The sequence below is a fragment of the Onychostoma macrolepis genome, chromosome 10 (assembly GCF_012432095.1).
Source record: "Onychostoma macrolepis isolate SWU-2019 chromosome 10, ASM1243209v1, whole genome shotgun sequence".
In the NCBI taxonomy this organism is placed as follows: Eukaryota; Metazoa; Chordata; class Actinopteri; order Cypriniformes; family Cyprinidae; genus Onychostoma; species Onychostoma macrolepis.
The window spans coordinates 2,148,459-2,172,941 of NC_081164.1; the positions used below are offsets into that span (position 1 = coordinate 2,148,459).

The 24,483-nt window shown below is 36.4% G+C and overlaps 1 protein-coding gene across 10 annotated transcripts; it reads right to left on the reverse strand.

The window, feature by feature from the left end:
* Positions 1–1,624: 1,624 nt before the first annotated feature.
* tpm2 (tropomyosin 2 (beta)) lies at positions 1,625–23,736 on the reverse strand. Of its 10 annotated transcripts, XR_009273095.1 has the most exons (10): positions 23,491–23,734; positions 21,436–21,561; positions 13,138–13,271; positions 12,718–12,835; positions 11,348–11,418; positions 10,218–10,293; positions 8,932–8,994; positions 7,844–7,913; positions 7,435–7,612; positions 6,827–7,243 (listed from the first exon to the last, which is right to left on the reverse strand). XR_009273095.1 is itself a non-coding variant. In XM_058789104.1 (9 exons), the coding sequence occupies exons 1-9, from the start codon at positions 23,602–23,604 to the stop codon at positions 2,704–2,706; spliced, it is 855 nt and encodes a 284-aa protein (XP_058645087.1). In that variant the 5' UTR covers positions 23,605–23,734; the 3' UTR covers positions 1,625–2,703. The 10 variants fall into 10 exon arrangements, 9 of the variants coding, with proteins under 9 accessions (XP_058645087.1, XP_058645084.1, XP_058645092.1 ...); XM_058789104.1 differs by lacking the exons at positions 6,827–7,243; positions 7,435–7,612; positions 10,218–10,293 and adding exons at positions 1,625–2,786; positions 9,540–9,615; XM_058789101.1 differs by lacking the exons at positions 6,827–7,243; positions 7,435–7,612 and adding an exon at positions 1,625–2,786 and having other exon boundaries at positions 23,491–23,731.
* Between the last annotated feature and the right edge of the window lie 747 nt (positions 23,737–24,483).

The following is a 24,483-nucleotide window of genomic DNA, read 5'->3' on the forward strand; positions in this document are numbered from 1 at the left end:
ATATTTAGCTACCACTTGTAGTAGGCCTACACTGCGTGTACTAGTGAATGAAAGATGTGTTCAAGTGTACTACAAGTGGTAACTAAATACATTTTTTAAATACAAAGATAGTATGTTATGTTACCTCTGTGTTTTGGTGTTGTTAGTCTAGTGTAAATTTATGTTTCGTAACTGTTTGATGTTTACATGGTTTATTTCTACCACTATCAACAAGCATCCAACACAATAGTGTTTTAGTATGCTTTTATTGACAATACTATTTATATAATCAAGGCACATTGTATGTCATAAAATAAAGTTTGTTCATTTTTATTTCTTTAATCTATGTTCCACAGAGATTAGACATGGTATGCATTTACTGTGCATACTGTAAATTGATGCAGTTAATTGGCTTTTAATAACATTGCACTTCCACTCTTTCTTATGGATGTCTTGAATGTTCTGGCATGACTGTGGGATACACTACATGAAGTGGTTTTATATTTAGTATGGGCTTTGTGCACTGAGTGTTGGTACTTTCTAAAAAATAAAATCTGAATGTAAAATGTTTTCCTATGAGACTGGGTTGGAAACAACACAGAAAATCGGTTTAGGTCATGTTCTTTCTGTGCCTTGGTCCCGATAATTGTCTCAGGCAGTGCAGGCCAAAAGTAAGGTGAGGAGAATTTAACCTTTGTTGGATGTTGGTGCTATTTCTTGCTAATCAGCCACAAAGACTCACCTTAAATGGCCAGTAGGAGGTGCTACCACATTTTGGGTCACAAAACCTCAACCATACATCATGTGGTGAAACCTACTTTGGCTTTGCTCGACAGGGAATCAGGGAATGCATGAACTGATCAAATCTAGACACTGAATGCAATACAAGTCACCTCGGATAACTAGAAAGTGCATTCAGGAAGTATTGAAACCAAATTATTATTTATGTTGCAGTCTTATGCTAATACTCCTTACCCCATTATCACACACACACACACAAAAACATTGTACTAACTTTAATTTATTGAAAAGAAAAAACTTAAATGAATGGCATTTTAAGGGGTATTCTCACACCAAAACGACTAATAAATAAAGCAGCAGTAGCACAACAGTCTGCTTATTTTTTCTCACTGAAGCATAAACATTGCATCCCGAGGCAACTATGAATTACACGAGCTTCAGTCTGGATCCAACCCTTACGAAGATCTGAGATGACCGAACACCCCCCAGAAGACCTCAGATGATGCTAACCCTGGAACAACATATAAAACTACCAAATTGTGCTTAAATCACAGCATATAATCATTGCAGTTAATAGTGTTCACGGTCTGTTTGATTACATGTAATTTCTAACTAACTGCATGATTTTTACTGTACATTTCTTTCATAGTCACCACTAATAACCTACTCCTAAATACAATGTAGAAACTTAAAACTTTCTGTAAAGCTGCTTTGCAACGATTTGTATCGTGAAAAGCGCTATAGAAATAAACTTGAATTGAACATTTACTATGGCAAGGGACAAATACACATTCACAGAGTTAAGTCACTCCGTGTACTGTTCAAATTCAGTCTTTTAATCTGTCGCCACTCTTAACTGTTATTGTCAGACTTCTTAAGAAGATTTTTCAATAAAAAGGCAAAATTCTGTTTTCAATATTTTAATTTTAATCAAATAGCTCAAACAATTGCATAGGATACATAAACAGGTGATGCATAAAAATTGCAGGAATTATTTAAAAATGTGTGCAAGAATGATCCAAATGTTATCCCTTTTATATACCAAATAAATGCAAAGTTTTTCTAGAATTTACTACATAGTGATTTGCATTAGAGGGAGTTAGACAGTTTTAAACGATGTAAAAAATATTTTTCCCAATTAATCAAATCCATTGCATTCTTTCACATATATAACACAGCAATAATAATAGATTCAGCAATCTCATCCAACCCCATAATTAGTATCATTATTATTATTATCATCATCATCACCTTGAGTACGTTATTCTTCACAGATTTGGTCAGATCTGTCAAACAGACACAAGAAATGTTTGCAAGCATTTGTAGTAGTTATTATAATCAAAAACATAAGCCATGTCTTACAGGCCCAATTTTATATAATCATCACAGATGTTTTAGTGTTGCCTACGGTTTCCATTTCACAACATTTTAAAGCAAGGGTTTATCAGCACAAATTCATTTTTGGACCAGGACATGAAATCCGCATGTTGCATTTGGAGAAGCGAATTTCATTGAAAGGCCACATGTTTGCAGCACTGCATACGGAAACATTCATATTACAATTTTGCAGGTGATATTAGTTACAATCACAGCTGTGCATTTTGGTACAATCAATGAAAATGCTTAAAAATAGTAACCTCAAAAGTGATTTCATTGTACAAAATCTTGCCTTTAAATTGTTAGTATATGGTTTAAATCCAAAATTGGGAATTACAGGATTTATTTATTTTTTTTCAGTTGAGGTCAAAAAGCTACATTTGTAGTAAACATGACGTTTAGAATAAATCAACAATGGATTTCTTACAAATTAGGTTGATAATTTGTTTAAGATTCTGCTGGCTTCTCTACTATTGCAAGACATTGTTTGCATCGAGCTGTTTGGAAAGAAAATGGCAAGTGTGTGACTCTAAGACATTCACTTATCAAAGCAAAGAGCTGCGTCAGGCCCCGCTGGGAAGCTCAGTGTGCCGCGAGACTCCGTCTTTATAAATTGTTGAGCTCCAGAAGGGTCTGGTCAAGCACTTGGTGCATGTTCAGATTCTCCTCTTTGGCTTGGGCCAGTTTCTCTGGTGATGTGAGAACAAGAAGAGATTTGGTGAGAAAATAAAACGAGCAGGCAATCAAATCTTGACAATCATAATATAAAAAAAACTTATCAGATTCTTTCAAATACAGTATATAGAAAATAAATGAGCATAAGAACAACAGATTATTTTTCTGGGATCACTGATGCAGTCTTTTTGACAGCATTTTTAGGAAATTTTGGTACAGTGCTGAGAGTCTCCCAGTAGGAAAAGTTTTGGGAGTGCCACGTGTACACAGAGTGTGGGGAAAGTTACCTTTAAAAGAAAAGTAATGCTTTACAATATTGTGTTACTCCATGAAAAAGTGACTAATTGCATTAATTGCGTTACTTTTTATGGTAAGTAATGCATTATGTTACTTTTGCATTATTTTTTGTCACCTGGGCTGAGCTTGCTTATTTATTTTTTAACAACAAAAACCCAAAAGTTATATTTTTGGCAACTGTAAGGGCCCTTTTAAACCAAAAGTGAAATGAATAAACCTCAGGCTGAAGGAAGCGCCTCTGCCTCCGCACTTACTCCCGATTTCGCTCAACAACATAAATGGGAAAACAATTTCATTGTAAATTTAAAAGTAATGCATTACACTTTAGTAGTTACTTAAAAAAAATGTTCTGATTATATAACTTGCGTTACTTGTAATGTGTTACCCCACCAATGTCAATGTTTCCATATTCCATTTATCAGCACCTTTTATGAGCTTATCAACGTTTTGTTCTTCTGTCAAACCATCTATCAACAAGAAGCCATGTTTTTGAACCATCTGCAGTTTGTGGAAGCATTCAATATTTAATAAAGCCAGAGCATATTAAAGAAGCTGTCAATAACACAAGCAACTCTGACCAGGTTGTGTCCAACAAAGCTACAAATTTGTGACGAGAAAAAAAACAAAAAAAAAAACAGGAATATTGCAACAGTACAACAAAATGGTTTCTGCTGGGGTATAGAAACAGCAGTTGTTTCAGACCAAGTTACACGACTGTGAGCTCATCTAGGAATTTATTCTGTAAATATCTATATTTTCAGAATTTATGAACATTCATCAAAAACAAAATAAAAACCTCAAGCAAGTTCTTTTATATGCATTTCGAAAATGTTCACATCTTGATGCTTTCATCCAGCATTTTTATGCAATATAAAAACATTTGGATAAAAATACAGAAGTTGAAGCAAGGCCTAAACACTGAAGGAAGCCAAAACGATGAAGGGAAGAAAAAAAAATATAGAATAGAGGTTCCAAGAACAGCCAATTACTAATCAATTACTGATCCAGTGGCCACTGCTGATTTTATGATGGCAGTAAAAACTATAGCATCATTTAGAAGTTGTAGACAAGAAACATGAATGCTAAAATTTTCATAACAGGAGACATAAAAACATTTAGAAATTTGCAGCTACTTTAATGTAGCAACTGACAGAGCTGCTCTTTTATTTATGGTCCTAAAAAAAACAAACAGATACTTCTGATGCTGAGCTGTTTACCTGAAATAAACAAACCCTCTGGAACAGGTTAGGTTTCACAGAGTAAGTTGCTATAATTACTGACATACAGTACCCACAAAGTTACCTTGGTTTTTGGAACCGGCAGTTAACAGCTTACTCAGAGTTAACTTACTCGGGTTAGTTAAACCTGCTTTCTGGAACGCCTCCAGTTATGTATATTTTTACAGTTTTTCTCAATTGCTTTGGCACATTTTTCTCTAAACTGTAAGTGCAATTGTCAAAACGGTTTGCTGAAGCATGAGAACCCTATCGCATGTCTGCAAAAAGTAGAAACTCACCCAAAACATTTTATTAATGCTTCAAAACCGAGTTATTGTGTCAGTGACCACAATAAAATGTGTTTTTGTCATCGTGTGAGCCACACTGGTCAAAATGTTTAATGTCTTTTCACCATGAAAATATTTGTTATATGCAAATTTCATATTTGGTTTATGCATTTTTTTTCTACTTTTTTGTTGACAGACTGATTTCTATAATATACAAGAATGTCAGTTTTGTATTTGTATTGGGAAAAGTCAACTGTACAAAAAAAAATGAACATTTTTATTTATACAGTACATTTACTTGTATTTGTAGAAATGTGTTACATGTAAACTGAAATTTCACTATTGCTTACTCATTTTTGCACACTCTGTTGTCTTGCCCTTACACCATCACCACCACACATTCTTGCGTATCTTCCTATTGCTCTTCCACATCAAGCAACTGTGAATGTTTACAGTTTACACGCAACATTTCTACAGATAAATGTACTTTACAAATATAAATGTATTTATACAGCATGTGACATTTGTCCACGTTAAATATGGTAGTGATTGTGCTGGGCAAACTCTATGTGTGCGAGCCTAAGGAACAATTTCTCGAAATTTAGATTTATACATCATCTGAAAGCCGAATAAATAAACTTTCCATTGATGTATGGTTTGTTAGGATCGGACAATATTTGGCTGAGATACAACTATTTGAAAATCTGGAATCTGAGTGTGCAAAAAAATCAAAATATTGAGAAAAATCGCCTTTAAAGCTGTCCAAATGAAGTACTTAGCAATGCATATTACTAACCAAAAATGATGTTTTGATACATTTACGGTAGGAAGTTTACAAAATATCTTTATGGAACATGATCTTTATCTTAATGTCCTAATGATTTTTGGCATAAAAGAAAAATTTATAATTTTGACCCATACAATGTATTTTTGGCTACAAATATACCCCAGCGACTCCAGGGTCACATATATGCTTCCAAGCTTTGTTGCATGGCAAGATTCCCCATTTCATTACGATGGCAAGTAGGGTTGAAACGGGGCAGAAATCATTCAGTGAATTTCTGGAAACTTACAATTTGTTTCCCACAAGTTTACAAAAAAAGTAAAAATTTTACACACAATTTTCCAAATATTCTGGAAAGTTTCAGAAATTTTCTGCCCCTTTGCCAACCATTCCATGTCTGATATTTATGGAATTTACATGCTTTTATAGATCAGTTTGATAGATAGGTCTGATAGATTTTGATAATTGAACAGATCAGTTTGCATGTGATGGCTCACACAATGAAGGAATGTTTAGAAGTCGTGAAAAGTTTGAGAATTTCACTGAGAATCAATTCATCAGTTTTGATCAACAAGCCATTTGCATTTAGTCATTGTGCAAATTGTACACAGTTGCACTTACTCATTTGCACACGTGCCAGAACACATTTAATTTGCTTAAATCAATAGGAAATTAAAATCTGATGTGAACAAAAAACTAATTGTTCAGACATCTGAACTTATTATGAGAAAAAACAAAAAAAAAACCTCTCATTTGAGAACTGAGCCGAAGCAATTGAGAAAAACTGTAAGAAAACAATGACATCAGGCATTACTTTTTATGACTTTAGTTTTTTATCATTTCAATACTCCAGGTTTGAAACTGAAGTTGAAATCACAGAAAGCTACTCTGGACCAGAAAATCTCACTGAGCAAGTCAGTTTAAGTTTAATGGCACCAATATTTGACAGTAACTCTATTGAAGTATTGAGGTTTGTCACCATCAGAGCAATGCAAGAGAATGAACGTCATAAAAAAGAAAAATATTGTGAAAGAAAAATAAGATAAATTTTCCTAATTACAAACAACCCTTGAAATGTAACAATTTAAAAAGCATTTTTTTGTTTACATTTTAAAATGCTCTTTTACTGACATTATTATATAAGTACAGTTAAAAAAAGTTTTTTTTCCCAATAGGGGTGTGGAATAGATTGTCATTTGCTAACTGCTGTTCTCTCATGCCAGTGATATATATATATAATTTTTTTCTTTGATTACATGCAACCTCACTGAAGCAATCGTAGCTCTGCCTGCTGTTCACAGGGTCTGTTCTTGTGTGCTTATGCATTAGTTTGCACAACGATTGGATTCAGACTGATTCACTTAACATCTGATCTGCACAACCTGAATGATTCACAGCATAAAACGGATGACAAATCTGTGATAATGCAAAATAAACATAGAAATCAAGAAACAGAAGGAAACAGAGGGAAGACATTTTTACATTTATTACAGCAGCAGGATAAAGTAAAGCAGCGGCGAGCACGTACGACACAGATGCTGCAGTGGAAGCGGCAACATTATGAAAGTCACTCAGCTAAACATCGATCGGGCTTATCAAGAACCTCAGAATGGACAGTCATCATGAGAATAACACACAATGCTGACCGTTCCATTACAGATCACAAAGACACGACACAAAACTGGAGCCGCAGCCGTCAAATCAGACTGAACAACAACACCTGATGTCCGATTCACAGTCACATGGAGAAAAACAGACAGAACACGGAAGAGAAGAAGGATGAGGAGCAGACCGAGAGAGCGTTTAGAGGGTAGTCATGTCGTTTAGAGCCAGATCCAGCTCCTCGCTGAGGGCTTTACCCTTCAGTTTCTGAGCGTACACCTCATCTGTACATCGTCCCAGAGGAGAACACAGACACACACACGAGATGGACAGAACGAAACAAGCAGCAGAAAAAGACAAAATAATACCATGAGATGGAGAAACAATTTCAACTATCAGTTGTTTCACTGCAATGTCTGAACAACAAGCAATCTTGGTTAGAAAACCATGGCTCAAGCATAATTTTCAAGCTCACTCAAAGAGTCGTCTTGATCAGTCGCTCTGAAATGAAACCCATGATGCATGCTCTCACGTGTCGTCTACTTATTCCCTCAACATCTAAGGTGTCAGAGTCACCTCTCCAAAAACAGATGACATGCAGTTTCAGTCCATCAAAAGACACAAGATCCATCTGTAGGAAACGCACACAACGCCTACAGCATTTCAAGCAACATTAGTATATGACATTCGCCTCTATCTGGTCATGCGAAACGTTTTTCTATTTTTCTATGAATCATTTTGGTTTACAAAACATGGGACAGAGGTTATAATTAGAACGAGCGAGGCAGCAAAACTGCTAATACACACACACGAGTAGATTCCTGTTATTTTGTCATTAGTACAGTCACTCTTTACAGGCAGCAGAACAAATCTTGAAGATGTACCTTCTAAATCATCAATGGTCTTCTCAAGCTTCGCCACAGACCTCTCAGCAAACTCAGCACGCGTTTCAGCCTAGAGAAAAGAAAAACAACATCTTCATGAATTTTCTTAAAAGAATACTTCAGAAATATTACATGAACAACAGCGCTATTGCACTTAGTCACATGCGTAATCAATGAGCTGATCAAATGGTTGGTAAAATGGCCTGAATTGTTTTGTTAATCAGTCTGAATTATTTATTTTTACACACTAAATTGTTTGAAGGGGTTTCTCACTCAATGAAACAATAAAGGGAAACTTTAGAACACAGAGAACATAAAGAGCGCTGGATGACATGACTGTGAACCTACAATCAAGTGAAACTAAACCTGCAAATGCATCCTATCTTTTGGCAGAGATAAAGATCTTTTTGTTATCTTTGAGATAAAGTTCAACATTGCACGGATGGACTGACCATATTAGTGAACCAGTGTCGGCTTATAGGTGACTAAGTGTGAAACCCAAGTACATATATACATTATATATATATATATATACACACACACACATATACACACACACATATATATACACACACATATATGGTCTTTTTTAGTATTTAATTAAACCTAATCAGTGACAATACTCTCAAAACTGAACTGTCATGTTCACTTAACAACGCCCAGTCATAAAACTGTATCCATAAATAAAATCTCTAGCAATCAATAACCTACCAAATCAGTTCTGGTTACACAAATGATAAGACTTCAGTCTGTAACTGAACATGTGCCATTGAAACCCATGATAAGAAAAGTGTTTGTCCGTGTTCGCTAACAAACAACAAAAAGTCTTAGTATCTGCATTATTTCTGTAAGGGTAGTGCTGTGTGGACTGAAAAGCTTGTATTTATGCACAATCATGTTTACAGTTTACCACATTACTGCAGTTTCTATGGTCAAGGCTGTTTAATCTGGTTTCAGATAGCTTTAACATGGAGCTATTAAGGCTCCCATAACAGTGTATAATAATACAGTATCAAATTTAAATGAGTCAAATGGCTTGAGTTTATAGCTGATAGAGGAGCAGTTATGCTACATTTTCATAAACTCACCTCTTTGAGCTTGTCAGTGAGTACTCTGATTTCCTCTTCATATTTGTCTTCCTTTGTGGAGTACTGGGGAATAAATAAAAAATGAATCATTAATGCTGCAGCTTCATTGTGTGAAGACAAACTGAAAAGCAAGAGCATTTTTCGCAATCTGTGCAATATTTATGCCTTTGAAGATAAAACAAAGGTTTTATTTACATACCATTCAATATTTAAGAACTCTTTACAGGCTAAAAAGACTCACTGCAGAATACTAAAAAATGAATACATACGAAAATGTTTTTAAAATGCATATGAAGATAGCACTGGCAAAAGAGAGATGGCAGTGAAGTCTATGGAGACTGGAAGTATGAGAAAGCCATTTTACTCAACCTAGGGAACAATTCACTTTATTGGCTAATCTCACCCTGTATACAACGCTGCTTTAAGAGGAATCTCATTTTTAAATTTGGCTTAAAATTTGGATAAATGACATATGAGATACAATGTTGTACAAAGACCAAATTATAACCACAAATACAGATTGAGAGTGAACATGGGCAGTCTGACCTGAAAATGAATAGCAGGGCATTTGGACTTTTCACTGCAACAAACACTAGGGCTCTGCCTACCTTCTCAGCCTGTGCCTCCAGGGACTTCAAATTGTTGGTGACATTTTTCAATTCTTCCTCTAGGTCACCAGATTTGCTGTACCACAGTAAGAGATGCAGGAAAAGAAAGGGCAAAGGAAAGGAGAGAGACAGCACTTTGAGAAGACAGGAAAGGCAGCGGATTAAGCTAAAGAGACCCCAACCTGAATGAAACAATGAGGTCACTCCTCTTAATTTTGGCTGAATATTAGAGCCATTCAAAGTTTCAAGCACATCAGGCACTTTAAATGCCTTTACACGTTATTCACGAAACAGTTTCTTAAGAAAAGCAATGCAGAACATAACAGCACCTGAGGACTGGCTACTTTAATAATAGGCTAATAATTAAAAAAAAAATAATAATAATAATAATAACAAATAATACAAATAAACTAAACAATAATAATAGTATTAAAAATAATAATAAATAAAATAACTAAAACTAAATATTTTCCAAGGTGCTTGTTACACAAGAACAGAAATTAAAGTGGGGTATTCCCCAAGGTTCTAGTTGAGGTCCCTTTTTCTTTTGGAAAAGATGCGTTTATCTGCACAGGGAGAGAGCCGAGAAGAGCAGCACAGGAGGACACAGATCTCCAAAAGAGAGGACAGGTCAAGAGAAGCCGGAGTTAACGTGCTACATCAGTCTCTCGGCAGTACCTTTTCCTCTCCGGCCATCATGGATTTCAAATTCTGGTCCATGAGTTTAAGTTCCTCCTCCAGCTGCCTGACTCGACTGGGTTAGTCCAAAACGGGCCAGTGGGGGAACGGGGAGGTAATGGGGGAGTCACAGGATAAGGAGCAAAGGATCATGCATTTTGAACACAAGGAGAATGGACAATCAGAACCTTGCTGTTGTTAAATAATCCTGAGAACTCTTCTGTTATTTTATTAAAATAAAAAGCATTTGCAGCAGAAAGAATCCTGGAAATAACAAGTTTGCTGAATGTAGCTTTGTAATTTGTTTTAGGTAACACAGACATGCATATTAAACTTATTCATGCAAACGTAACGCACTTCTGTTACCATCGCGTATACATATTCCACCCATCGTTTTGGAGTAAATTAATACAATCAACACAATTTTGGCAAGGAATTTGATTAAGCTCGTTCATGTTTTCATCATGTTAGTGCTAGCCTACACTTTTAGGCAGGAATATGCTCCCTTATTACTGAAATTAATAAAGTATTAGTATCAAATATCAATGATAACAGAATCCCCCGTTAACACACAAGGTTACTGATGTTATTACTTATTTATGAATAGGGGTGTAACGATGCAAGAATCGCGGTTGAACGATTCAGTTGAACGTCAGCAGATGTCGCTGTTTAAATGTCAATAGTCTTTTTATTGTTGTTAGCATAACGGTTGCAAATAAACATACATTTTATATTTTAAAAGTTTTTAAAATATGCTATATAATATATAAAAAAAAAAATATATACACAACTTTTTAAATTATGAAATGTATTTTTTTTTATGCGGTTGTCCGCCAGCGAATCTGCTGACGCACACCGTGCTGCGTTGTCACGGGAACATCCCAGCTGAAGAGAATGAGGAAATTACGCTCCCTTCACCAAGTGCATTCCAAACGACAACATAATGACACGCACGTGCCCTGCTCACTCCCAAGTCCCCACTCCAAGGGGATAGGGATGATCACTTCCATTTGGAAAATGCCTGTGAATCGTTCAACCGCGATTCTTGCATCGTTACACCCCTATTTATGAATAAAGCAATAAAGCTCAGTCTCAACTAAACTGTTTTAATGAGCATTATATGTACTTACGCCTCAGCCACTTCAGCTCGCTCCTCAGAGCGCTCAAGCTCACCCTCAAGAATCACCAGTTTACGCGCCACCTGCAGTCAGTCACACACACAAATAGACCCAATTTTACAATTACAGTCAAATAACAAATATCACAGATCTGTAAAGCAAAGTTATGAAGGAGGAAGTTAATCCCCAATGAACAATAATGCAGGAAAATTCAGGATTAGGTATAGTGACACCTTCCACACAAAAAAAAACATAACTCTGTGACCATTTTATCAAGGAAGCAGCATGTTGGTTCTTCAGTAGAAGTGCTTACATATCCTCTGCTATCAGTCAGACACATTGACAGAAATTGCAGCTGGATATGAAGCTTGGGATATACAGATGCATCTCAAATTAGAATGTCGTGGAAAAGTTCATTTATTTCAGTAATTCAACTCAAATTGTGAAATACGTGTATTAAATAAATTCAATGCACACAGACTGAAGTAGTTTAAGTCTTTGATTCTTTTAACTGTGATGATTTTGGCTCACATTTAACAAAAATGTAATTGGTAATTCAATCTCATACACGTCTGTGTGTGGTGGCTCTTGATGCCTTGACCCCAGCCTCAGTCCATTCCTTGTGAAGTTCACCCAAATTCTTGAATCAGTTTTGCTTGACAATCCTCATAAGACTGCGCTTCTCTCGGTTGGTTGTGCATCTTTTTCTTCCACACTTTTTCCTTCCACTCAACTTTCTGTTAACATGCTTTGATACAGCACTCTGTGAACAGCCAGCTTCTTTGGCAATGAATGTTTGTGGCTTACCCTCCTTGTGAAGGGTGTCAACGATTGTCTTCTGGACAACTGTCAGGTCAACAGTGATCAACATGATTGTGTAGCCTAGTGAACCAAACTGAGACCATTTTGAAGGCTCAGGAAACCTTTGCAGGTGTTTTGAGTTGATTAGCTGATTGGCATGTCACCATATTCTAATTTGTTGAGATAGTGAATTGGTGGGTTTTTGTTAAATGTGAGCCAAAATTATCACAATTAAAAGAACCAAAGACCTACTTCAGTCTGTGTGCAATGAATTCATTTAATACACGAGTTTCACAATTTGAGTTGAATTACTGAAATAAATGAACTTTTCCACTACATTCTAATTTATTGAGATGCACCTGTAGATGCAGGGTGTCAATGATACTATCAATCAAAATTGCAAGAAATGGTCACAAGCCAATGCTATGTATAAATATATATTTTAAATGAATAAATATGAAATATAGGAAAACATGAATAAATGATGTTTCACATATACTGTGAAAAGCATCTACTTATAAGAAGCCTGATTTAAATTGATTCCAGTCATTTAATAATGTGAGGTTGGCTGACATGCACACCTCCTCATATTTGCGGTCAGCCTCCTCAGCGATGTGTTTGGCCTCCTTCAGCTGCATCTCCTGGATCTCCATCTTCTCCTCATCTTTTGTTGCTCTGTTCTCTATCACCTTCATTCCTCTGTTTGGAGAGACCACATGGGCAATATTACATTCAGAAATGCCACGAACACACAAACTCAGCAAGTCTAAATACAATAGGTTTAAGGTATTTACTCATGAAACTCTGGACGGATGGCTGATCCTTTACAGTGTGGAAAGTTTGTCTTTCAAATGACAAAAAAACTATATGAAACTACCTAAAACTCAGTTGTTGTTTTTTTCTGATTACAAAAAATTAAAGGTATGAGTGTCAAATAAATAAAAAGACTGCGGCGTAAACAAAGCCCAGGTGTGTAGTTCAAGTGTTATAGATGGTCACACCTCTCGCTCTCATCTGCAGCTTTCTCTGCCTCCTCCAGCTTCTGTAGCGCGGTGGCGAGTCTCTCCTGGGCACGATCCAACTCCTCCTCTACCAGCTGGATACGTCTGTTCAGGGACGCCACCTCAGCCTCAGCCTGCCATCACAGGAGAATCAGTCAATGCACACCATGCCATGGAGGACAAATGTGATCTGGAACTTGAACTTGTTGGAGTTTAATGTGTGGAGGCAACATGCAATGTGAAAATCTTGAGATTAATGTCCAATTAAGTGCAAAACTACATCTAGAACATTAAGATAAAGGACTTTTGACTCAAACCACAAATATTGTTACGCTTCCTCAAAAGCAGGTGTTTTGAAAAAAAAAAAAAAAGGTAGACTTTTATTGTTGCAATCAGTACAACTCTCAAATAATTTTTATTTTCTGTATTTTATTGACAAAAGTTGTTTTCATATCCTAACCAGTGTTCTCCTCAGAACAATGTGCAAATTGAAGCCAATAAAATTAACATAAAATGTATACTATGCAAAAATTTGTAACTTAAGCTAATATAATGATAATAGCATTTATTTTCTAATATTATACAGCAGCCTATATTACGACATAACCTGCAGAATGATTTTTTCAATTAAACGTAAACATTCAACAATTGCTCACATTCACTCTAGAATCTAGTAAGAGACTACTGTCTCTTCTGTAAATACAGTGCGTCTTAAGACTTTAACCACGTCTTTACATCTTAAAGATGTTAAATCTTCTTTAATATTGTATTACAAAAATATACATCACTGTACTAAAATACTGTGACAATGTAAAAAAAAATACAGTTTCCACTGTTCACCACAAAACTATTAATGAATCCACAGAGTCAAACATACAGTGAGCAGGGTAGTCTGATGTCTGAACAAATATCAGACATTAAAACAGATGTACATCACACTAGTGAATCAGTCAAAGCAGTCAGGCTCACTTACTGAACAGCATGGTTACCACATATTCAGTACGTTCATTTCATACACATTTAGGAGGACCAATAACAGGATTACTCTAAAAAAAATTGCACTAATTGTATTAAATTTAATTCTGATTTGTCTAATCTATTCTTTTGAATCTGAAATGACAGCATTGTCATTGACGAGGGCAGTAGAAGCAATAGGAATTTTCTAAAAAAAATATATTGTTCCTCAAAAGCTCTACAAGAACCATCGATGGAACAGTTAAGCAACCAAAATTGTTACATTCATGCATTTATCCAAAGCAACTTCATTTCCATTTAAGCCATACATTTTATTAGTTCATGCATTCACTGGCAATTATAAAGCAGAAGTTCCCATCGGACACATTCTCTCTGAATGCATTGCTGGCTTTAAAGTTAAACTTTAAAAATGCAAAGTTCACTAGGTAAAGAGGGCTGAGCGCACTATCACCTGTTTGTCCAATGCTTTAATAGCTAACTACACGCTAGCAATGCTATTACTACGTTAACCCTTTAAATGTGGGAACATTTAATCATGTCACCAAACACAGCACACAATGAACATGAATGAACGGATGATCTGTTTATCATTTTAAATAATTCCCCCAAAACAACATGCCTGCAGCTATTAGACAATATTCAAAAATTGGCAATTCTAATATCGTTATGTTAATAACATCTTTACAACATAAGTTCTTATTCATAATCTAGTAAAACGACACAGCTGAGTACAAAAGTGGCCTAATTTGTTTGTAGGTTAAAGCTATGCCAGCTTCTAGAGCTATTTTCATTGCAAGGTTAAAATCCAGGATAAAATATGAAAATAGCCTGAACAACTGAAAACCTCATATAAGACATTATTTTTAATACATCTAAAACCAAATCTGGATTCAGAATTAAAGTCTTCACTAGAAATATCACATTCAAATAAAGTGTTGGCCAGAGACAGATCTCAGGCATAAAGCATACACAGGGGATCTTTACCTGCTGGCAAACAAATAAATGACTTCATACATAGAAATAAAATAAAAAAAGTAATCTGAACAAGTAATATATCTGCCACTTTTGTTCTGACCAACCACATTAATGACCGTTTTGTGATTGCTCAGATCAGATAGTCACATGCTGAAAACTATAATTAAACTTGGGTTCAGAAATTGTAAATGTTTCAGCAAACTCTGACTACTTTCAGATTAGTGCAGAAAAAAAGGATCTTCCAAACCATGTCTTTACTTTCACTTTGATGAAGCTAGAATAATGATTTACAGAGCTGTCAGAACAGATTTTGCAGGAAATTGCACACAGAAGTCATTTGCACATTCATGTTGCATGTATGGTGTGGGAGTATCGTGTAATTTTCACAACTCACAACTTTCAAAACTGTTTTGGTCTAATGAAAGGTTTTTTCTTCAGAAAGATGTTTTGTCAGATGAACAATGCAATGTTGTTGTCAATCAACAGTACAATCCTATGAACTTCACTCACCGCATCAATGATGTTAAACTGACATTTCCCATGAAATCTGACTTGACAGCTTAAATTATTGATCATTATTATAAGCTTACTATTGTGGATTGGGGTACAGCAAGGAAACGGTTTTGAAAAATGTATTTATGTTCTTGTTCAATTATTGATTTTTGTTCATTTTACTCAAAAATCTCCTAGTGCATGCGTTAATGTAAGGCATGGGAGTTCAAATAAGATGGTTTAAATGAACTTGAGGGGATGGACAACACATTAAACTTTTCTCCAAACTTACGTTTATCTTCATGTAAACTACCAACACATCTACAGGAGGACAAGTACACAAAACGATTAATTTAGTCAGGGCCCGTGGGCTGATGGACTCAAGTGTCTGCATTGAGGTGGACTAATACCGCATGGTCACCTGTTTATTTAACCACTTGCATCACATATTCACCGGTCCATGCCACAGAAAGAGCTTGATTTTAAAGTGAGAGATGCTTTAAGTCGTCGACATCACCCGTCCTCAATATAAACCCTAATCCTCTTCTCACGTCCAGCGCATTAGCTCAAGTTCATCTGACGGGTCAAGAGCTCTCGCTCGCCGCTGTGCTCCACGTGTAGACCATACCTGAATACTGTTTAATTCTGCACTGTTTCACCTTAAACTGATACTGATATTTGGATAACGTGGACAACATTTGTACATCTATTTGAAAATCTGCAAAAAAAATCTAAATATTGAGAAAATCGCCTTTAAAGTTGTCCAAATGAAGTTCTTAGCAATGCATATTACTAAAATGAAATGAAGTTTTGATATATTTACGGTAGGAAATTTACAAAATATCTTCACATGATCTTTTTTTAATATCCTAATGATTTTTTGCATAAAAGAAAAATCAATCATTTTGACCAATACAGTGTATTTTCGGCTATTGCTACAAATATACCTGTGCTACTTATGACTGTTTTTGTGCTCCAGGGCCACATTTGCCATCCCATTAATAAAGATAGGCCCCTTTTCTACAAACAACTGACTGTCTGCGGTGGTTTGGAATAAAGGGACACTGATATTGCAGTAAATAGGCTGTCTTTGAAGTTAACAAGAAGTGAACGGTGTAAATAAAGAGAGAAAACATCACTGTAACGGAGTTGCTCAGGCCAGAATCCGCGTCCAGCCTCAGATGAATGTTTCTGGGGTCACTCACTCTCTCTCTGGCCTGCCGCTCCAGGTCCACCTCCCTCTGCAGCACTTCAGCTCGGTCCTCCGCGTCGTCCGCCAGCTGCTGCAGGCTCTGGATCTTCCTCTTCACCGCTTCTATGGATGTTACCGAGGCCATTCCCTCTGAATCCCGAGTCCGGTATTAACTACGATAAACGCGACACGGCAGGGCAGCAGCGATATCGCTATATCCCAGTGATCCTGCCTTTATCAGACACCGTTCAGGTTAAACATCTCAGTTTCTTCGTCTAAAGAAGTAGGATTCTCCTGGAAAAGTGTAGCGTGGATGGCCGGCGAGGGAAGCGCGCATCCGTGGGGCTGAGCTAAAGCTGATGCTCGCCGGAGCTCCAGATGGCGCACGCGCAGCGCACCTGTCAGGTGATCCGGCGCTCGCGAGCAGCACAGAAGCAGGGCCTTCCTTCGCTCCTCCCAGAGGCAGAAATGCCTTGCCCAAATACCCACACTTGCGTTTTTTTTTGTTTTTTTTTAATTAAACACTTGCTTAGAAAATAAATACAAATGTAAGAAAACATATGCCAAGGAAAAGAGGAAAAGAGCCAGGGGTTCACGGATGGCCAAACATTACATAGCAATTAAAATTCAAAAGAGAAAAAAAAACTTAATAAATAAATAAGCAGATCACATAACAATAAACATACTCTTCCTTCAAAATATAGATTTATTATTAAATAAAAATTATTAAAAAAAAACACCAAAAAGTGAGCATACTTTCAAAGTTTTTGTTGCCTTTTTGTTACAGGAGGTAGATAAAGATTTAATACAGATTTTAAAATCTTCTTGAAAGTAAGAAAAGTGGGGGGTAACTTTCATAACCTTGCATTTGCACTTGACTAATAATATGACGTATTTTCTGTATTTGGCCCAAGTGTCCAAGTGAATGTGAAGACCACAAGTGTGTCGAACTTTTCATTCCCGGATGGGACACGGTTTCACAGACAAGGCTTAAGCCTAGTCCTAGACTAAAATATAAATCTGAGCTGTTTCAACTGAAAGAAACTTGCACTGACTGATCTTAAAACATGTCAGTGCCTTTGTAATGCTTTTTCTTAAAGCATGTTTATAAAAACTACTTAAATGTCCTAATTGAACTATGGCCTAAACCCTGTCTGTGAAACCGGGCCATAGTGTTGTAAAAATGCAAGTGTTTACGTAGCTTGATTTTTATTTGAAACACTTTGCATTTTAAAATCAACTTTTAAATGTCTGTTCAGTAGTAACATGACACAATTTAATTTGTGCTTCTAATTAAGTGATAAAAAACAGTTGCAAATGTTCTACAAAATATTGTACAAAATAACCACTACTCAAACACTTCACACACAAATTATATGTAATATCTAACTATTATATTAATATTTAACTTGCATTGGAAAAGTTTCCGTGACCTCTCGCGAGATCTCGGCAAAAAGTCTCACGATTTATTTCCAGAACATGATGCATGATGGGATACACTAAGCCTGGAATAGCGCTCAGAGCAGTTTTGGAGATAGTGTGGATCTGGTGTTTTAAGAGCTGGGACAGTCTTGCACACTCACTTCCTGTCGTGTATGTGCTCTCAAGTGGCCAAGACCGCAAGTATGTGTACAAGGCTAAAGTCCACCACCCAGGTTAAAAAAAAGTACACTTCCATAATGTACTTAAAGTGCTTTATTTTCGGGCACTAATTTTGTACTTAACATACTAAAATCGATCCTTTAATACTTCTTAAGATAAACTTAAGATCATCTAAGTGTACTCAACTGTGCTATTTTGAGACACCATGAATATGAACTAAAATGCACTTTTAACATACTATCTTTGTATTTAAAAAATGTATTTAGTCACTGCTTGTAGTAGACTTGAGTGTACTAGTGAATGAAAGATGGGTTCAAGTGTACTCCAGTATGTGTTCATCTTGAAATATTAATAATAATACAAAAGTTATTTTTTACGTTTACTTTATAAAAATCAGTAAAATAATCTAAAAAAAAAAAAGAACAAGCTGAAGGTGGATATTTGTGATATTATACTGAAAGACCTTTTCCTGGTTAAAAAAAGTCTAAACTAGCCCATTAATCTGAGTGTAACACCTACATCTTGCTACCTTAGAAGCAAGGTTTAGAATGACCTTTTGTGACTTTAACCACTGAATTTTTACAGCACCCTGATTGTCAAAAAGGATTATTTTTATTTACTGATTGTTTGCAAAAATCTGTATTTCTGGCCTGTTTAGATACAGGGGATACAATGACATAATGGCAAAGGTTTTTAAGAGGTTTTGTTAAAAAAAAAAAAAAAAAAAAAAAAGTCAAATGATGACATACAGCAACATGGCTTATAAATATACAGATTTAAATGTACTTACAGCCTATTGAATTCTTGGTCACCTGTCTGTCAAGATCATACGAGACCCTGGACCACAAAACCAGTCATAAGGGTCAATTTTTTGAAATTGAGATTTATACATCATCTGAATTTGATGTGTGGTTTGTTCGGATCGGACAATATTTGGCTGAGATACAGCTTTTTGAAAATCTGGAATCTGAGGGTGCAAAAAAATCTAAATATTGAGAAAATCGCCTTTAAAGTTGTCCAAATGAAGTTCTTAGCAATGCATCTTACTAATCAAAAATTAAGTTTTGATATATTTACGGTTTGAAATTTACAAAATATCTTCATGGAACATGATCTTTACTTAATACTAATGATTTTTGGCATAAAAGAAAAATCAATAATTTTGACCCATACAGTGTATTGTTGGCTATTGCTACAAATATACCCCAGCGACTTAAGACTGGTTTTGTGCTCCAGGGTCACACATGTACCCAAATTGTGCATTTGATCTCGGAGAGGAGTCTTATTGCTTACAATCTTTCTACATCATAAATGAATTTCAAACAAATTGCAATCATAAAACAGGATGTTTGGAAAGTTTGCTCAGGCCCGTCTGAGTTTACTGTCCTTAGACCGATCCACTCAATGAAACTCTGAGCAGAAGCTCTGGAAATCCTGACATCACCTCACTGTAAACAAATGACTGCATTCCTCTGATGTTTTTCCTTTTTTGGCCACGTATTAATGGTGTAAATACAGAACACACGCAGCAAGTGAAGCACGCAGTCAAGAGCCTCGTCTTTCAGAGTAAGAACGGGAAGCAAAGCAACTACAGAAGCTTCCTGATAAAAACATTTCTACTGCGGCTGAATTGTTTTTCACATGTAACTAGTTGATAATTAGCATATGAACATTTATTGTATGCTAGAGTGGAGTTTCTCCTCCACGTCCCAAACATATGATCTTATGGAGATGGAGATTTTGTATTGCCAGTCATATCATTGGGTTGAGCTGCTTTGAAACATGGATCGGGGAAAAATGCTGTACAGATGCAAATTAAAAATGCCTACGCCCAGAAAGACCATGGAAGTACCATTTTGGGTATCTTTTGTACTTATATTGTATTGTAGATAAAGTATATCATGCTTGCATTTTGGTAATCGGTGAAGACTATTGGATATTGAGATTTATATGAATTGACAGTGTGAGTGTGGAAAGGTCAAAGGTCATGTTAAACCCATTGAAACATGACAGATACTGTAAGAAACAGACAGAATCAAGTAGAAAATGCAGGGTCCTTGATGAAGTGGTGGGATGCCATGAGGTGCTGACAGTGTTTATGAAGTGTTTACAGAATCTGATACTGTGGGTGTGTTTGGCACCCGAGCAACAGAGCAGCTGTCGACAGGACGGCCCAATCAGCACGGGCCGCTCTCATGATTAACAGCCTGATCTCTCCGCCGCTTCACAGCTCATACTGACCACAGCCACAGGAGGACGCATGCTAACTGTGCAGATCGCTCCTGCTCCTCAACATTTCTGACTTCAACCTGTCATTTCTATGTTATGTTTGAACACATTCCTCACTCCCAATTCTCAGCTCTAATGTGAAACATTGTGTGTATGCATGCATGTGTTATTATTATTAACATATATTTCTGATCTGGTAGTGATGGTCCTGAAATAAGCCTCATTTTCAAATGAAAAAAAAATAAATTCTAAATATATTTTTTCTTTAAATTAGGGTGTGAAAGATGACCTTCAAATGAGGCGTCAGTGGTTTATATTGTTACAAATGATGTATTCATTTTTTTTTTTTTTGGGTGAATTATTCATTTATTTATATTTAATATTGTGAAATATTTGTACAATTTAAAGTAACTGTTTTCTATTGTAATTTGTAAAAATGTAATTTATTCCTGTGTTGGCAAAGCTGAATTGTCAGCATCATTACATGTGTCACATGATCCCTTTTTATATGCTGATTCGCTGCTCAAGAAACATTTCTGATTATTATCAGTGTTGAAAAGAGTTGAGCTGCAGGACACTTTGATTAGTAAAAAAAAGTTCAAAAGAACAGCATTTATCTGAAATAGAAATCTTTTATAGATGTCTTCACTATCACTTTTGATGAATTAATGCATCCTTGCTAAAGTATTAATTTGTCTTTCAAAAAAACCAAAAACAAAACATTATTGACCCCCAAATATTGTACTGTAGTGTATAATTGTGCATACATAACATATCAAACAAGGTGTGACTGCGAGATATGTTGAACCTTGAATGATTTGTGTGTCACTCACGTCTGTGGCCTTCTTCTCGGCCTGCTCGAGTTTCTCCTGAGCGTCCTTCAGTGATTCAGAGTATTTGTCCAGCTCGTCCTCCACACCCTTCAGCTTCTTCTGCAGGCCCAAGAGCTCCTCTTCCAGCTACACACACGAACACACACATTAAGCACAATCATTAAAGTGATTTAAATGATGCCATAAAGGAAACAGTTTTGACTGGTTTTATTCAGAAGGATTTATTGGACCAGGTTCTCCATGCTTGATTTGAATGCTACCACAGAAAGACCGACTGAAGGACAAAGTCAGGGTGGAAATTCTTTTAGAAACTTTAGTTTCTCCATATTTTCGAAGATCGTTACTTGTCAAGTAATGTGTCCACCATTCCTATACTGATGATAAATGATGATATGTAAATCCCGGCTCATAACTGACTGTCTCGTTTAGGTGGGCTGTTTGGGGAGGGCATGAGGAGACAATTATAAAACGGCAAAGTTGTGTTAAAGCAGAGAGTTGCAGCAGCTGCTGGTCACCCCCACCCACACGTTTAACACACGACAAATAAACCACCACCCATTAACCACACATAGCTTAGTGTCATAAACCAGCCTCTATTTATTGTGGGCCAGCAGGACAGTCGGCTGCTGCATATGGAAACGAGATAATGCCGGCTGCAAAAATAGAGCCCGCTTTGGTCAGCTCATAAATTGAGAAGTGTAAAATAATGACAGTGAATGACGGTTTCAAAGCAATGCACTCATGACAGATGCCTTCCCTTTATTCTGTTTGACGGACCGGGACAGTTATGAGAAGCATCGCAGCTTTGGCGTCAAACACAGCCCGGTGGCTCCAGATGGTACAAAGCCTTGATCCTATTATATTGAACAATTCCATGAAGGTGGAGCGGGACAAAAAAAGATCAAGGACAGCATGTGTGGCGACCAACTGGGGTGCAATGATAAAGGCCTTGGGACAAGAATAGATGGAGTTGGGCCATCAGGACAGGCTTTCAAGAAATAACGCAATTTAATCTTTGTTAAAAACCAAAAGTGCATTAAATCAGTTCCAGAGGCATATAAACTTGGAGAAAGGAACCAATCCAATTCTAATAAATGAGATATACAGAGATTCAAAATGAAATGGAATTCATGTCTACAAACTATCATATTACACGTGCTCTGGCAAAATTGTTTCTCATGGGACAGCCAGCTGCACTTCCATTATGAAGAAGCCTTCGTTAAGATGGCTTTCAGTGAAACGGAGAACTGCCTATTAATTACTGAGGACGACAAGAGTGGCAAAGAAAGATCAACAGGAATAATTCATTCATCAGGGTCAACAAATAAATCTAAAGTGATTTTGTGCTGTTATTTGCGTCACATTTAACCAAACGGTGGAAAATGTCGTTCCTGTCAGCCTGGGCCTCTTAATCAAATGGCTATAAACAAGTATACCTACTTAAATATACTAACATATTTACACCACTATATTTGGCATCGGCCACTTCAGTTAGTCCTGTTTGACGGGTCTTAAGGAACAAGACTAAAAATAGTTCAACCCATCAGAGATGCTGGATCATATACTGGGATTAATCATCAGTTTTTGGAGTTGATGACACTGACCAGATGATTACTGATGATTCATACACACTACATATACAGGAAAGGTCAAATGATACAGCTTTCCTGTAGCTCAAATAGTAGAGCATGGCGCTAGCAACGCCAAGATCATGGGTTCGATTCCCAGGGAAAGCAAGAGCTGATAAAAAAAAATGTAAAAACTATAACTTGAATGCAATGTAAGTCGCTTTGGATAAAAGCGTCTGCCAAATGCATAAATGTAAATGATACAATTTCTGTACTTAGTACTCAGGGAAAAAACACCAAAAAAGGTTTACTTATATTTATATTACTGCTTTGACAATTTTCCTCGTACTTTTTATAGTCGGCTTTTCCCAGTTTAACAGAGACTTCAATTAGACACAGTTGCAAAACAACAGAAACATGGATAGACCTACAGACAAAAGTCTAGTCTGATAACCTGTTTTCAGTTCACCAAATTCAATCCATTTACCTGTTTGCATTTGTCCTCTGCACCTTTCTTGTCTATCTCTGCCTGTTCTGCACGGTCTATGGCATTCTCCTTGTCTAGCTTCAGCATCTGCATTTTCTTCTTGATGGCCTCCATTGTTGATTTCTTGGGTTTCTGCTAGCAGCCGAGGAGAAAGAGGAGAACTTGTTCAGAGAGTGGAGGCAGAGACGGACAAAGCTGAGTGCACAGCAGAGAGGCGGCTGGAATCCTCTCCAGAGGAACGCTGGTCTTTTTTGGAAACTTCTCTAAAGTCTCTGGGAGAGTGACGTCCCCCTGCTCTGATTCGTCCTGCTGAATGGGCTCAGCATTTGACCCTGTGATTTTGTCCATGTTTGGGAGGCTCTGAATCCTCATTCTCCAGTTATACTTAAAAAGATCTGAGGTCAGGATTATTCAAGCACCCTGGAAAAAAAAAGACTACTGAAGTAATCGTACATTAAACACTTTGTCTATAGAGTATCTTTAACTTAAATTTCATCATGATTTTTATGAGCAGCATCTCTACGATATGCTGTATGACTTATTACTTAAAGGTAATGTTCTCAAAAACCACCTTCACTGCCTGGACAATGATTTCCTCTTCCCACTGATTTCAGTCATATAATTTGCCTACTGTGTTCCATGGTAAGTTATATTGACATTGTGATGGTTTTTGAATGCTACAGTAGTACTTTTTATTTTTATTTTTTTATATATATAAACAAATGGCTTAAAATGCTCAATTTGTGTTTGCAGTTTAAAAAAAAAAAAAAAAGGATTTATGTGTCAAGGCAAATGAGAAATACTGTGCTTTGGGCATGTTTCAAGGATTTTCAAGCATGCAGTTATAGTTTAATAAAGAAGGCACAACTTTGGTTTGGTTAATTGTAGAACCATCTCAAAACTTTGATTTATGTCAAAAACATTACATTGGCACTTGGGGCAGGCATGTTCAGATTCTCAGATCCATACCATATTATGTGTAAATGAGGAGTT